This window comes from Ostrinia furnacalis, unplaced genomic scaffold, assembly GCF_004193835.3.
Source record: "Ostrinia furnacalis isolate ACB-3 unplaced genomic scaffold, ASM419383v2 OfSCF7591, whole genome shotgun sequence".
Classification (NCBI taxonomy): Eukaryota; Metazoa; Arthropoda; class Insecta; order Lepidoptera; family Crambidae; genus Ostrinia; species Ostrinia furnacalis.
The window spans coordinates 153,653-169,429 of NW_021137830.1; the positions used below are offsets into that span (position 1 = coordinate 153,653).

Sequence of the window (15,777 nt, forward strand, 5' to 3'; positions counted from 1 at the left end):
ATTGGGGCTTAGTGGAATGTTGACAAAGTCGCACGTATTCACAAACGATGCTTGCTTAAGCGAAGCAGCAAATCGAACACACAACGTTAAATAGAGCTCTGTGATTGTTCGTGTGTCAGCCTGTGTGTCCACGCGCACTGTGAGACTTCATAGTAATGTTTGTGAATACGGGCGAGGTTAGGATAGGTAAGTGTCTTCAAAGAAATTAATATTGATTCAGCTGTTGTAAGAGTTAAGAGTAGTTTTCACTGTTCACTATAGTATCAGATTTTCACACAAAACGCCTGAAAACACCAACGTGAGACCCATATTGTTTTCAGTAAACTTTTCCTATTACTTTAAATTAGTAATAACCATACTTTTAAAAAATATGTTTCGACCTCAAGCTTGTTCAATTTTACTGGCTAAATTTTTCTGCAATAGTAGTAAAAGTTGAATAACTTCCTTATTTCTTTCATTTTGGACCAATTACGAATTGGACCAATAGCGAATTGGCCCAATAGCGAATTGGACCAATAGCGAATTGGACCAATAGCGAATTGGACCAATAGCGAATTGGACCAATCGCGAATTGGACTAATCGCGAATTTGTGAATTTTTCACGATTGGCCCAATTGCGAATTGGACCAATCGCGCCTTAACGAAGGCGATTAAACAACACATTACACTGCCATAAGCTAAAATAATGCCTATTGTGGTAAAATTTACGGAGCAATAGCTGTCATCCTTTATTTTGTTGTTTGTAATTTTGTGTAATCTTCCTTACTGTGCCATTGATACTCGTATTATCATTGTAAATGACAGCCGGCACTTGAATCGGTTTATCCTGTGCAGCATACAGTCACCCACGGCAGGTGATTGGGGACGGACTTGTTCATGTAAGTAGTTTTATAATTTAAAATATTTTTTTTCTCGAACCACAGAGAATTATTTTAATTTACCGACATTTAAACTAAAAATAGCTTTTTGCAGTAGCTTTTCGGTTTGTTACAAAGATTTTATTCCACGAGTGTCACACTTAAAATCCTGGATACAAATTATCCCAAGTTTAACATGAATAAAAGACCCATGGTCTACAACTATCTCTACCTTTCCTCAAAATATAATACGACCATTCCCTGGTTTAAGCCTGAAAAAATAAACAGACAAATAGAGTTATTTTCACATTTATAATATTAGTCTAAAAGCAGATGGACTAAGAGGGTAAGTTCAAAGGGAATAAGATTTTTGTAAACTTTTTAAAGGCAGTATGTTCAACGTTTTACTAATAGTATAATTGCAATAAAGCTACCTATTTCGGTGTTACAAAAATGTCGGCACATGTAAATATAAACGAATGTTGTAGAAAAATATATTTATGGTGTTAGGAACAGGGTTATTTTGTGACTAATGAACTTGTAAAGAGAAGAATTCATTACGCTCTTGGAAGCGGAGCGAAGTTTGGATGTCACTATGCAAGGTGGAGACATGCTTGGAATATTCATTAACATGATTGAATCGATCGTATTTTTTATTTGATTTTGTAAAAATACAGCTACATGAAACAAAGGAAAGTTGTTTTTAATCTTTTATGTGGTTCGGTGTTTCAGACTTATCATTTGGAATCATTATAATAATATTTTTTATGCATAATAAGGCAGGTATTTGACTGCAATCGCACCTGTTGTTGTTGTACAACTGTTAGTTTGTATTGTAGTTATAAGTTGCAATAAAGCAAATAACTCTAGTAAGTACACCTCAAAAAAATCTCATGAGATTTGTTTCTATACAATCCTGATTATTATTGGCTAGTCCTATGTTTTCTCTGTACGATCACTCAATCTTTAGGTACTTTTCGGTGAATAAATTGATCTTGAAATGAAAAACATGTCTTATGCTTTAACTAAAGTAATATTCACCATTACTTTTCTTCGTTCGACCGAATAATTTGCTGACACGAGACCGGACTTTTTCAATATTCATGTTGAGTATTATACCATTTGGCATGGCCCCGTCCACTCATTATTGTCGTGGACAATGTTCTTTGGCCAAACTCTGTAAATCCTTCCAAGCATGACAGACAGCACGTTAATTAATTTACATAATAAACAATATTTTCCTAAAACCATATTGTTTTCAGTCCGTTTTTGAGGTTGTTACAGTTTAACGTGCCGTTTGTGGTTTGTCCAAAATGCCGTGTGGATATTTCAGTGAGACTACAAAAAAAGTTTTGTTTGTGAGTTACCTATTTAGTTGTTAGAACCTCTTAGTAGTTAGGTCATATCATTATCATAAAAAAAATTGCCAAAGGACATACAAAGTTGTATAAATGCCTCCTTCAAAGATTTCAGCACACGACTGGTCGCTGAAACCATTTTCTTTTTGGATAACTCTACCTATTAGCTAAATTGAAACTATGAATTTTAATTTCAACAAACAAAAGATGAATATGTTACCGAAAATTGCCCAAACTGAGCCTTATTTTTCACCATTTTCAGGAAACTAAGAGAACTCTTTTCAAATACAAAAACTAACAACTAGATTTTCTTTAAAGAAGAATAGCGCTAAATATTCGTGTAGCTGAATGTATGTATTTTGTAAGAATCGGATTAGATGATAAATCTTTACAACATTAGGTAGTAGAAAGACTTGGTGTAATCATCATCATCATTTCAGCAACAAGACGTCCATAGCTAAACATAAAACTCATTTATTTTTGCAAATAGGCTTTTAAAAAGCATTTTTACACGTCCCAGCTGAAAAAAGCAGCGCAAGAAACTCAGTCACTATAGGCCTCCCCCAATGATTTCCACATCACCCAGTTGGTAGCGGCGTACATCCAGCGCCTTCCTGCTACCTTTATAAGGCCATCGGTCCACCTGGTGTAAGTAATTCTAGAATTTTGAACGATATTGATGGATAACAAGTATTGGATAATATCAAATAAACCATTGAAAGCCTTATCAAAGTGGTTATCACATGAAGAGTCTTGTAATGTTGTTGACTGATATCAGACGTAAGAATTCTTGAGTACGAGATAAATGACAGTATCTGTCGAGATCAAGTTAATACACTCGACATCAAATAAATCGCACCTCCCGCGACAAGCATTTTCAAACGTATGCATCCCCACTTTCCACCAATATTGGCACCATTTAAAAGCCTAGTTCTAACGTTCATTTCATTAAAGGAAAGGTTTTTACCCCAAAAATGTGTCTAGGGAAGGATCCAGAGTCACTTCTTCAAAAAATAGGTAGTTACGCTAAAGCCAACTTTTATGGCTATAAAACTGTTAAGTTGGGATTAGTCGCTATCCATCTGTTAAAGAGGACACGTGAGATCATTATTTGGTTTTATAACCATAAAAATTGGTCTAATTGATCCCATAGGTGGGCCCAAAGTGAGGTATTTTTTCAAGTCACATTTATGGTGTATGTTAATCATTTATTAAGAAATTAAATGTGCTTTTCTTTAAGGATATTTATTGGGCTTTCAAATAACACCAATATTGTAGGGGCACCATGATTGTGTCAGAAGAAAATCGTTAAAGTTCGCGTCGCGGAAGGTGCGGTTTATTTGATGTTGAGTATACTTACTGAAGAGGATATTATGGTTTAAAAAGAAATATTAGGAAAAACTAATAATTATAGTTCAAACACGAGCATTCAAAAAAATTATTCACTAACTATTTAGTGAATATTTTTTTTTTATCTATCTATTACTACCTATAGTAAACTAAAGTTGTTATGTAAGAGCTAAAGCTAGTCTCGTGGTTTAAATTATGAACCGGCTCTCTTAGCAATTGTCTGCAAAATGAATATAAATACCAACTTCAATGTTATGTAAAGCACATAACGTGTTTCAATGTCATTGTGCTACAACTAGGGTATTTTTAATGATATAATGACAATAAAGTTTTGAAAGTAATAAAGTTACCTATTTACTTGCTAACTATCGTAGTAATTGTGGTTCAAGTCAACGCATTGAATTACTTATATTAACTTCAGTCACTAACAGTCAGTTTACGAGTTCGTAATAAAATTTTAGATTCTGACGAATAAGATCTCACTGATATCTATGCAACCAAGTTGTAGTTTGAACGACCAGTTCTTAAAAGCTATCAGTGACACCTTATATTTTATTTTAAAAGGGACAGATATTTTATCCTTACAAATATATTTTCTTAACACCATATAGGACGTCATTATGTACTGAAACGCCACCTAGGCCTCCCACCTGCTCACCCTACGTCTTCCGGCTCGTCATCGCCATCAGCTCTACGAGCTATGTGCCCCTATGTGCTATGTGTGCTATGTGTGGTGAAGGTCGCGGGAGGTGCCTGGATGCGAGCGGCGCAGGACCGGTCTTTGTGAAAATCCTTGGGGGAGGCCTTTGTCCAGCAGTGGACGTCTTTCGGCTGAAACGAACGAACTTTTGTTTGTTTTCACGAAACTGTAAAATATAGGTACATTGTACGTACAATGTTATGGATATTTTAAATTGAATCGGTTTTCAACCTTTTTTGTCCTGACTTTGTGTTTTTACAAAGCAGTAATTTACTCTGGCTATTGAATCGAAACCAAATAAGTAAACATTACTTGAAGATAAGTATCTTTTTTCTGAGCTAAAAACCGCCTTGACATGATAATGCACTTTTTTATCGATAAAGACGTTATTTATTTAACAAGATTCTGTAATATTGTCTCATTGCATCTTCGGTATTGGTAGAATCAGTTTTAGTTTGTAAGTAAGTACGTTAAATAGCTTATCCTTACGTAATTTGGATTCTATGATTAATCTTCAGTAGCTATTATACCAGTTGGCCTTTGATACATTATTTAAAATAAGTGTTTTAATTTTTTATTTGTGGCTAGAAGTAGGACCTTCCACTAAAACGGCTTAAAAAGTAACAAGCTATATCGATGTGAAGCACCCACAAGGTGGACAAATAACCTCAAATGTAGCAGGAAGGATACAGGCCGCTACCAACCGCTCAATACGGAAATCATTGGGGAGGCCTTTGTTAAATAGTGGACGTCTTGTGACTGAAATAATGATGATGATGATGATCATCAAAGTTTTAAAAACATCCTTCATTTGCCCCAGATCTTTAATTTAGAGAGTGGTGCTCCTACAGTAAAGACAGAGTAAATATAAATGAGTAGGTCATTTTCATAGAAACGCACCGAGCGCGGTTTGTATGTGACCGCGCGCCAATACGTATGCGGCGCGAACGCACACACTGACAAAATTTTGCGTGGATTAGCGGGGTGTTGCGCCGAATTTTGTCAGTGTGTGCGTGTGCGTACACTTTACACTGTACACTACATTTGCCCCAGGTCTTTAATTTAGAGAGTCGTGCTGCAATGGAGACTAATGGAATGTTTAAAATAGTAAGATTAAGACCCGTGTCTTACTATTTTAAAATGCGCGACAATTTAAAATCTTATAATGGAATGTTTGTTCTTACATACAGATGATAATGAAGATCCTAGGGGAACTGGCCCTGGTAGGGGCGATAGCCTCTGTCTTCATAGTGGCTGCTCAGGGCAGGGCGGCCGAGAGGGCAGCGGAGGAGGCCGCTGGAAGAGACTACATGAGGACCCTGGACGAGCTCACTTCGAATGCCAAGAATAAGAGGACCATCGCCTCCTGGAACTATGAGAGCAACATCACTGAGTACAACGAGGAGCAGATGGTGAGTTACCTCGAATTTGATTATTAAGGTTGGATTTTAGTGAGTTCTTAGCAGTTTTATGGACAAGCGGTCTAAGGTCATAAGCACATTTATCAGCCTGGAAAGGGATCAACAGCATGTCTCCTTTCATCGCATGGTCGCGGCGATGTTTCTGTATGGAAAATTAGTATGAGCAACAACGCACATGTGTGAATTTCCATGCATTAATAGGTAGGGCACCAGCTCCGTGCACCCACGTGAGTTTTAGCGGATGCCCTAATAGGGTAGATAAGTTTCTTTCTAGTTTGTCTTTTTCAATAATTAATTAAAGACGCATCTTAGCAAATGTAGAGTAAGACCTCCTTAATAGACTGACTCCATCAAGAAAATGGGAGGTATCGTCTAGACAAAGGAGTCCAGCAGTAAACTGCCATGAAATTATGACTATGTCGCAGTAAGATATTTATAGCCGTAATATAGTTATATTCCTAGGGATATAATTATATACCGTCACATAGTTATACGAAAGCGAATCATTACTATCTCACTAGGAATATAGTTATAAAACGGTTCAAGTTTAGTGATATACTTATATTGCTAGTTTAAGTTCAGTGTTATAAATATATTACTTGATAAAGCTTAGTGAAATAGGAATCTACCATATACAGTTTATACAGTGTGTTTGGGATAGGGCTAGCGATAATTTAAGGCGATGTTGTGATGTCAATTTTATCGATATCCCTAGGGATATAACTATATGACGGCTTTATCTATCTTACTGCGACAACTATACCGCATACCATTCTTATCTTTCAGCTCCAAGTGTCCTTAGACGTCGCCGAAGAAGAGAAAGAATACTGGAAGGAGACCATGAGCTACTTATGGCACGAGTTCGAAGACGAGGACCTAAAGAGAATGTTCCAGAAGTACTCTCAGCTAGGAACCTCTGCCTTGCCTGAGGACTTGAATCAGAGGCTCATCCAGGCTGTGAACAATATGAAGACCACGTACGCTAAGGCTACAATTTGCGATTATAAGGAACGGGCCAAGTGCGACCTGCATGTGGAACCTGGTAAGAAGTGGTTAGCTACTCTATGCACCAGTTCCGATATGCACCACTTATAAAATACAAAGAATGTGATACGTAAGTACATCACTTTTTCGTAGGTATTTTAAGAGTGGTGCATAGCGGAACCAACCGGTTAGAAGATTATAATTATTGATATGGTAATACTCGTAATTGAGATTTTGAATTTAGTCATGTTTGTTTGTTTTTTTTTTTTTTTCTTTTTTTATACACAACGAGGAAGCTCTTGGCCTGTATCTCACCTGATGGTAAGTGACGATCAGGCCGAAGGTGGAAGCGAGCTTCACCCGGAATCCTCAACCACAGAGGAACTGGCTATCTTACCTCTAGCTGCCGGAACACAACTATGCTGTTAACACTGTTGTTATGGCGACAGACTTAGGTAAGATGGTGGTAGCTAGCCAGGCGGACTTAGAACAAGCCCTACCACCAACCAAACCGAACAGAAAAATCTGCCCCCACTGGGAATCGAACCCGGGACCTCTGCGTCTGAAGCAGGTGGTCTTACCACTAGACCACAGAGGCGGTTAAACTGCTTTGTTGCACTGCTTTGTCCCTTTGCAACTTGACTTGACATTATTAGGGAGTAGGATTATGGTCCTCTCATGCTCGCACTAAAAAGAATTAAAATGAAAAGTAATGTATAAACTCATAATAATTTCTCAAATGTTATAGTGTCATGCTTCTCAATCTGGACTGTTACTTAGCTTTAATATTAGTTTTTTATTTTAAAGAGATAACTTGGAATTGTCATTCTCACTAAAATGTCTCTGGGGTGGTGGCGTAGTGAGGCGGGTCGTTACATTCCCTCTAATATGGTCGAGTGAAGCGATGGCTGGTTCACTCGTCATGTCTGTGAACAGGCGCTGCTTTCGGGGACTGGTCAATCCAAGTTATTCAAATTTATGTATGCGAGTCATTTCTACTAGTATCTTAATATGTAAGTCTAGATATTAGCACGTCACTACCTTGTTTAATATACCACGCAATCTTGTATACCCATTCTTATAAGATACACCATACAAGAATGCATGGTAAATTCAGTGAACTGCTCCTGAATCGAATGTACCTACTACTACTATTTCTATTTATTTATATTAACCGGCAGACAGTGGTGACTGAGTTTGTTGCGGCGCTTCTTCTCAGCACTTGCCAAATGTTGGTCTCGAAGCGCTGGTAGGGTAAAAAGATTATGAGACATGTAGAGGCTCCTTAAGAGCAAAATGACGATTTGTAAGAACTATTTATTAGTCCAAACAAATAAAGAAATTTTGACTTTGACTTTGACTATTGTATGAAGCAAAATGATACTTAGACCTTAATAGGTAAGTGAGCTTGAGGTCAAACTAACTAGACTCAACTCTCAAGTAAGTAAGTTAGTGTCAGATATTTAATTTTAAACTATAATAATGAAAATTTTAAGAAATGACTTCTCAAGAACACATTTCATAAAAACTTTCAAAGAGAGAATTCTGGGGAAAACCAATTTGACATGTCATTTTATTTGCGTATTTATGAACAATATGAAAGTAAAAGCAAGAAAACATCGTTAATTTGTATTGACGACTACACTAATTGAACGGAGTCCTATAAATGCAATGAATACTGTCTTATTCCTCTTTTCCAGAGGTGACCAACATCTTCGCGACCAGCGAGGATCCTGAAGAGCTGAAGTACACCTGGGAGCAGTGGCACAAGGCGGCCGGGGCAGCTTCCAAAGGGAACTTCTCCGAATACGTGCTGATGGAGAACGAGGCTGCTAAGCTCAACGGTACGATTGACTTCACTTATCAAGTATCCTTACAGACTATAAAATTGACATGATAAAATGATGGAGAACAACGATAAAGTTAAACGACAAACTTTGTTGAGTTCATTGGTCCCACTAGGTATGTATGGCTTTTGATAAATACTGATTGTCTTCAATCCACGCCCTCCTTTAAATTAGTATTTCTTTATTAACATTAAAAGTGACGTATGTATTACTTGAGGTCAATATTCGAACTCTTTGGTCTCTCAACTGGCCACTAAGAAACTTTTTTTCTTTTAGCCGTTCGCGTTCGTAATAAGAAAAAAACAATTTTCTTTTTCTTCGAACGATATCGATTGTCAATTGTTTATTTTTGCGGGACAATTTGATTTTCACGATACGTTTATAGACCTATTTAAAATTTTGCTCACATAATTAAATATCTAAAAAATAAACAAAATTGTAATGTTAGATAAGTAAGTATACATAGATTTAACATTAGTCCTAATCTTAGGTTCTAGATTTCTAATCGATTCTTACTTTCATCTCCAGGTTACGACACAGTAGCCGAGTGGTGGCTGAGTGAGTACGAGATGAAGGATGAGGACCAGTTCGCCACCCTCTGGAACCAAGTGAGGCCCCTGTACGAGCAGATACACGCTTACGTCAGAGGCCGTCTGCGAGCCAAGTATGGCGAAGACGTGGTCTCTAAAAAGGGGCCAATCCCAGCACATTTGCTAGGTAATCTTTATTTAGTTTTAGAGCTTAACACCTTAACTGTCTAGCTGGCATAAATATTTATAACTATGTACAGTCACGAAATGAGTCAGTTTTCAAATTGATTCCTTCAACGAATCGCGAGCACATTTATTACCTTTTGAAACTATGTTACAGAGTAATCTCGAGTTAGAGAAAATAATCTTTAACTGTTCGTCGGTAAAGTTCAAAATTATACAGATCAAAGTTGTTTGACGATTTAACTTGTCAAGAAGATTAATATGATTGATAAACTAAAACCTTCTTGTTGGTTCAACCTGCCATTATCTATTAAATAAAAAAACTACATTTTGTAACATTGCACTGATGGGATAGAAAAATAAACAAGCAAAAACTTATTCGTTAGCAAACGTCATATTTATTTAAATGTAAGCAGCAATGTTTCTTGCACGGTTATGTTGGCAGGTTTGACTCTTACAGTACCTACTGCAAGCGAAAACCGACACTAAGGTGACGAACCTTTTCATTCCGCGACTGTACATTTTAAGTCTGTAAAACCTTGAAAAAGAGGCTGACAATAGTGACTGAGTTTCTTGCGCTGCTTCTTCTCAGCACTGGCCCATTTATTGTCTTGAAGCAGTGGTAGGGTTAATGGTGGGACGTGTAAAAGTGCTTTTAAAAGCCCACCTGCATAATGAGTTTTATGAGCTAGATTTTAGATAAATATACTTTGTAGTATTCAAATGTCTGCATATTCAATTCATACATAAAATGTAGAGGTCAGAAACTGTATGCAAAATCTAATGGCGCAAGTACACTATGCAGGAAATTGATCGAGACGTATATAGTGTAAACACGCACTTGGGTTAGTTTCGCCGTGCAACGCCCATACTGTGTGCGGGCTCACGCTTTTTCGCGGTCAACTTCCCGCATGGTGTACTTGTGCCATAATAATATTAGATGCAAGATATTAATATTAATTTGCAGTGTAATGAGGATTTATACACATAGTCGTAAATAAACGTTTATGTGTACATGTGTTTACATAATAATTAAAACAAATTATGGCTCATGAAACAGGTTTAAAACTCTACTTCAACTATACATAATATTCTGTGCAGTGATTAGTCTAATTATTGAAATTAAAATTTCAGGAAACATTTGGGCCCAAACTTGGAATAACATCGAAAAATACAGTCGGCCCTATCCTGAGAAACCAGATGTAGACGTTACTGCAGCTCTTATTGCTCAGGTACATACACTTTTCTTGATTTCTACACCCATTACAGTAACTTCGAAAAACGATATTCGAAGTTTCGAATATTGGTATCCGTCTCTCGCAAAGCGAGAAGCCAACATTAGCGACGGTTACAGATAGACTTGAAACTACTTAATAGCGTTTCGGAATAGCCCTGCAGCATTGACTTTCTAATTTCATACAATGACATGGGTACACTTTTCTACTCTCACCTTTATTTATTTTCAGAACTACACACCTCTGAAGATGTTCAAAACAGCCGAAGAGTTCTTCAAGTCCTTAAACTTGAGTGGGATGCCCGATCTGTTTTGGGACAAATCTATCATCGAGAAACCGAATGACGGTCGTGATCTGGTGTGCCATGCTTCGGCTTGGGACTTCTTTGACGGTGAAGACTTCAGGTAATATAAATTGGAATTCTGGCATTTATATTGGTGGCTTAAAGTCCGATGACTACATAAAGGTAGCAGCAGGAAGGCGCTGGATGCAGGCCGCTGTGGAAATCATTAGAGGAGGCCTATGTTCAGTGGACGTCCTGTGGCTGAAATGAGATGATGATGATTATTGCTGGCTTTTATTGATAAAGTAATCAATTTCCTCTCTAGCTTGGAAGTTAGAGCTGTCCCTTTGCCTATTGTTTTTTCATGAGTAAAACTAAATACATAATCATCATCTCTATTTTTTATTATTTTGAAATTATGAGTTACATAAAGGGCAAAGTTCGATGTTGTAGTGTTTTAATTAAAAAGACTAGGTAAAGCCTGGTCCGTGAGCACGTAGAATCCCGTCCAATGACCCCAAGCTACCCATCCTTATCGCTCGTACGTGCTCACGGACCAGGCTTTAGGTATAACAACATTATTTTCCATTTTCTTTGCTAAAACCTAACACCTCTACATTTATCGTGTCTTGGTACTAATAAAATAATAAGAATATCATCTGCTCTTTTAGGATCAAACAATGTACTGTAATAACAAGTGAATTCTTCACGACTACCCATCACGAAATGGGCCACATCCAATACTACCTTCAGTACAAAGACCAGCCTGTGATATACCGAGAAGGAGCGAACCCTGGTAATCATTACTTCTTCATACTTCTTCTAGGATCAAGCAGTGTACTACCATGACGAGTGCCTTCTTCAAGACCACCCACCATGAGATGGGGCACATTCAGTATTACCTCCAGTATAAAGACCAACCAGTTATTTATAGGGAGGGTGCTAATCCTGGTAAATTATGTTGGAAGTTCTTTTGGGTGATGTCTACATTTATGTTTCTTTGTAGTTTGCTCGTCTTTTGCATCTTGTTGAATGATTTGCACCTTTATATTATGACTTGTGTATATTTGGGATGTAAATGTTTGCTTGTTGTCACTTAATTGATTGGGCGTTGATTAGTATATTGCATGGACATTTATTTACATAATTATTAACTTTTAATACTGTATTTTAAAGGTTTCCATGAGGCTGTAGGAGACGTGATTGCCCTTTCGGTCGCTACTCCTAAGCATTTAAGAGTTATGGGTCTTTTGGAAGATGGGCCTGAGGATCTTGAGTCTAACATTAATCAGCAGTTCAAAATGGTGAGTAATATCTGTTAGCCTTTTGCTATATTTAACATTTATTTGCAAATAGGTACGTTAGATATTGAATCAGAAATGAGGAGATCCGCAGGAAAACCAAAATGACCAACATAGTCCGCAGAATTGTCAAGTAAGCAGAATTGTCAATTTCAAATCAAGTGGTAGTGGGCGGGCACATAGCTTGTAGAGTTGATGGTCACTGGGGCAGAAAAAATCTTGAGTGGCGACCACGGGCCGGAAGACGTAGTGTGGGCAAACCCACCACTTGATGGACCGACGATCTAGTAAAGGACGCGGGAAATACCTGAATGCAGGCAACCCAGGACCGGTCGTAATGGAAATCCTTGAGGGACGCCTTTGTCCAGCTGTGGACGTCATATGGCTATCATAATATGGCTGAAACAAAAGATTGAATCGGTCAAAGTCTATCAGGCAATAAAAGATTAGATAGTAAAAAGTCTATCAGCCAATAAACGCGGCCATGACAGCGTATTACACTTGAAAAAAATCGACGGGTTCATCCAGTAGCTCTAAGTAGCTCAGAGCAGTCGCCCGGCAAGCGAAAGGTCGTGGGTTCGATTCCCGTCTAAGGCAGTTCGATTTTTTCAAGTTGTTTATTTAAAAATAAACAGACTAGTCTACGGGGACCTGAAAACGGGTTTATTTTTCCAGGGTTTGGAGAAGATTGTGTTCCTGCCATTCGCGTACCTTCTGGATTTGTTCCGATATAGCGTGTTCCGTGGTATCACAGCTCCTAGGGACTACAACTGCCACTTCTGGCAGCTGCGAGACTCTTTACAGGGAGTCGAACCCCCGGTGCCGAGGACTGAAGACGATTTTGACCCTGCCGCTAAGTACCATGTGTCTGCTGATGTTGAGTATATGAGGTAAGAATAATAAGAATAAGAATAAATTATTTACTGTATAAAAACTTAGCCTAAACACGTACAAGTTTGGTTTCATTAAAATTAAGGTTAGTGTGCGAAAGTAATTAATTTTAGGTATCTGTTTAAAAAGTGCTGACTATACAATATTAAATAATATAATAATAATAAAAGGGTAGCAAAACGTTGAATTACCTACTCACTTAAAAGCTCAAATAAAGAGTTTCTATTACTCCATGTCCATTTTTAGCTCTCAAATGAACTGAACTTTAAAACGAAACTTCCTTCATTTTATTTCTTCCTAGAAATTGTCGAGGAATATTCAAAATTCCGTAGTAAATTGTGTGTGAATTAGGAATTTACTCTGAGCGCAACAGTTTACTGTATTATTGATTGATTGTATGTGGTATCTTTGCAGCCGACAAAAAATGATCTTTCTTAATTTTTTATCAGATTCGTTTTGGCTAGCATTCTTCATTACTGATTTCAACGATGACAAGTTCTTATAATTTCTCCTTATACCTGAACGAATCATCACTCTCCACTAAGTGATTTATTTTTGTTGCAAATTCTCACTTAGCTATCACGTTCACTGCAATCTTCAGCTTGATGTACCCGAACCGTTGTCAGTATCATCTTCATTTTCTTATTTCCAGGTACTACGTATCCTACATTATCCAGTTCCAATTCCACCGGGCCCTATGCCAGCTGGCCGGCGAGTACGCGCCCGACGACCCCGCCAAGCTGCTGTCCAACTGCGACATCTATAGGAGCCAGGCCGCTGGGAAGGCTTTGGGGTAAGTGCTGAGGAAGACTAGAAGCACTATGAAGATACCTTTGAAAAGCTCTATAAAGTGTGCAAGGAAATTCTTTTTGAAGTCTCAGTGGCAGAGATTAGAAAATACTTTCGTTTGTAGATTTTTTTAGAGAGAGGTCATCATATTTTGATTTTTTGTATCTAACTATAAGTACATAAGTAGACTGTCTGTAGTGCATCTTTTGTTGTAAAAAGAATTTTCATACACGCTATGGAGATTTTAACCTATATGTATATTGTATAGCGTAAATAGATGTTAAAGTGATTTTGAATTAAGGTCGCACTAGATATGGACTTTTTTATACCTTTTAGCTACAAGTAGCAAACGAACTCTTTATTTCTGCAGTGTTACTAAAAATATGTCTTAAATTATATACCCTGCTGTACTGTTATTTCTACACAGAAAGTAATGACTACATCTGATGAATAACAAGCTTAAAACCTTGTATCCTCTTCAGCATGCTCAAGCGAAAGAGCCACTATTCACCTAAGCATGCTCAAGAAGATAAAAGGCTTAAACTTACTACGTCATTCCCAGTGACATGCTCCAAATGGGCTCTTCAAAGCCGTGGCCCGACGCTATGGAGGTGCTGACTGGTCAAAGGAACATGGACGCGGGTGGAGTGTTGGAATACTTCGCGCCTCTTCACGAGTGGCTGAAGACGGAGAACGAACGGACTGGCGAGTACATTGGCTGGGAGCCGAGTACTGTTCGTAAGTAACTTATTGTATTTTTTATCCACAACAAGGAAGCTCTTGGCCCTAGAAAATCTCCGACGTCGAGCTATTGGAACGCTGCCACGAAATTCCGATCGACCAGCAGATCAAGCGCCGCAAGTGGAACTGGATTGGCCACACTCTCCGAAGGGACCCCGATCACATCCCTAAGCAGGCTCTGGATTGGAATCCCCAAGGAAAACGCAAACGTGGTCGACCCAGGCAAACTTGGCGGCGCACTGTAGCGGACGAGGCGAAGAAGATCGGCAAGACCTGGAGCGAGATCAAGCGAGAAGCTCAAGACCGAACGAGATGGAGGACTGTTGTGGACGCCCTCTGCCCCATCTAGGGGACATGGGACCATGTGTCAAGTAAGTCAAGGAAGCTCTTGGCCTGCATCTCACCTGATGGAAAATTATTATCAGGCGGAAGGTGGAAGCGAACTACACGTGGAATCCTTAACCAAAGAGAAATTCCCTCCAACTGCCGAAACACAACAATGCTATAGTTGTTATGGCGACAGACTTAACTAAGATGATGGTCGCTAACCACGCGGACTTAGAACAAGCTTACCACCAAACTGAGCAAAACTTTTGCCCCCACAGGGAGTTGAACCCGGGACCTCTGGGTCTGAAGTTCTTGACTTCGAACTTTTGTGTTCTCCTGGTTAATTTCAATGCGGGTCCAATGACAGTTTATCTTTCCCCCTGTACAAACTTGGCATTTATTGGTTTGTTTTATTAGAGGTGAAGCTGTAGATCCTGGTTACACAGGATTTTTAGTAGTTTTCTTCAACTATTTGATCACACATTGTTTTCTTTTCAGAATACTGCACACAAGAGCAGCGAAGTGCAATGGAAGACTTAGGTTTCAACGAAAAGCTTAAGAAGTACGGCGGAATGATGTAAATTATTTTGTAAAAATTAAGTAAAACACAATTAAATTATTGAATCACTGCTTTTGGAGTTCATTTTTCTAGCTAATTCATTTACCTACATTATTAGATAAAGTTTCTTCACAGAAATTGCTAACAAAACAGTTGTGCATCGTTTAACCACGGTTTAACTATTCGGCTAGTGCACATTTATTCTTGACCGTTTTTCAGAACATGGGCCTTTAGACCTAGATAAAATGGAGGCAATGACTAAATCCAGACGTTCTAATACATTTTCAATGGCAGGAAGTCGCACAATGCAGCAATAGTCCACCTGACCGTGACCCGATCGGCTTTGAATAAATATTACGTGACTATGTCTTGCCACTTGTTGTGACATTGTCGTTTGGCTGTCCGGCCAAGATATTCGAAT

At 38.3% G+C, this 15,777-nt stretch overlaps 1 protein-coding gene across 2 annotated transcripts; it reads left to right on the forward strand.

Moving 5' to 3' along the window:
* Positions 1-779: 779 nt before the first annotated feature.
* On the forward strand, positions 780-15,427 carry LOC114365468 (angiotensin-converting enzyme). 2 transcript variants are annotated; one of them, XM_028322052.1, is made up of 13 exons: positions 780-878; positions 5,456-5,677; positions 6,473-6,728; positions 8,371-8,514; positions 9,046-9,234; positions 10,365-10,462; positions 10,697-10,869; positions 11,420-11,544; positions 11,925-12,052; positions 12,725-12,939; positions 13,593-13,733; positions 14,292-14,467; positions 15,296-15,427. In XM_028322052.1, the coding sequence occupies exons 2-13, from the start codon at positions 5,456-5,458 to the stop codon at positions 15,376-15,378; spliced, it is 1,950 nt and encodes a 649-aa protein (XP_028177853.1). In that variant the 5' UTR covers positions 780-878; the 3' UTR covers positions 15,379-15,427. The 2 variants fall into 2 exon arrangements, with proteins under 2 accessions (XP_028177853.1, XP_028177854.1); XM_028322053.1 differs by lacking the exon at positions 11,420-11,544 and adding an exon at positions 11,575-11,699.
* Positions 15,428-15,777: the final 350 nt, after the last annotated feature.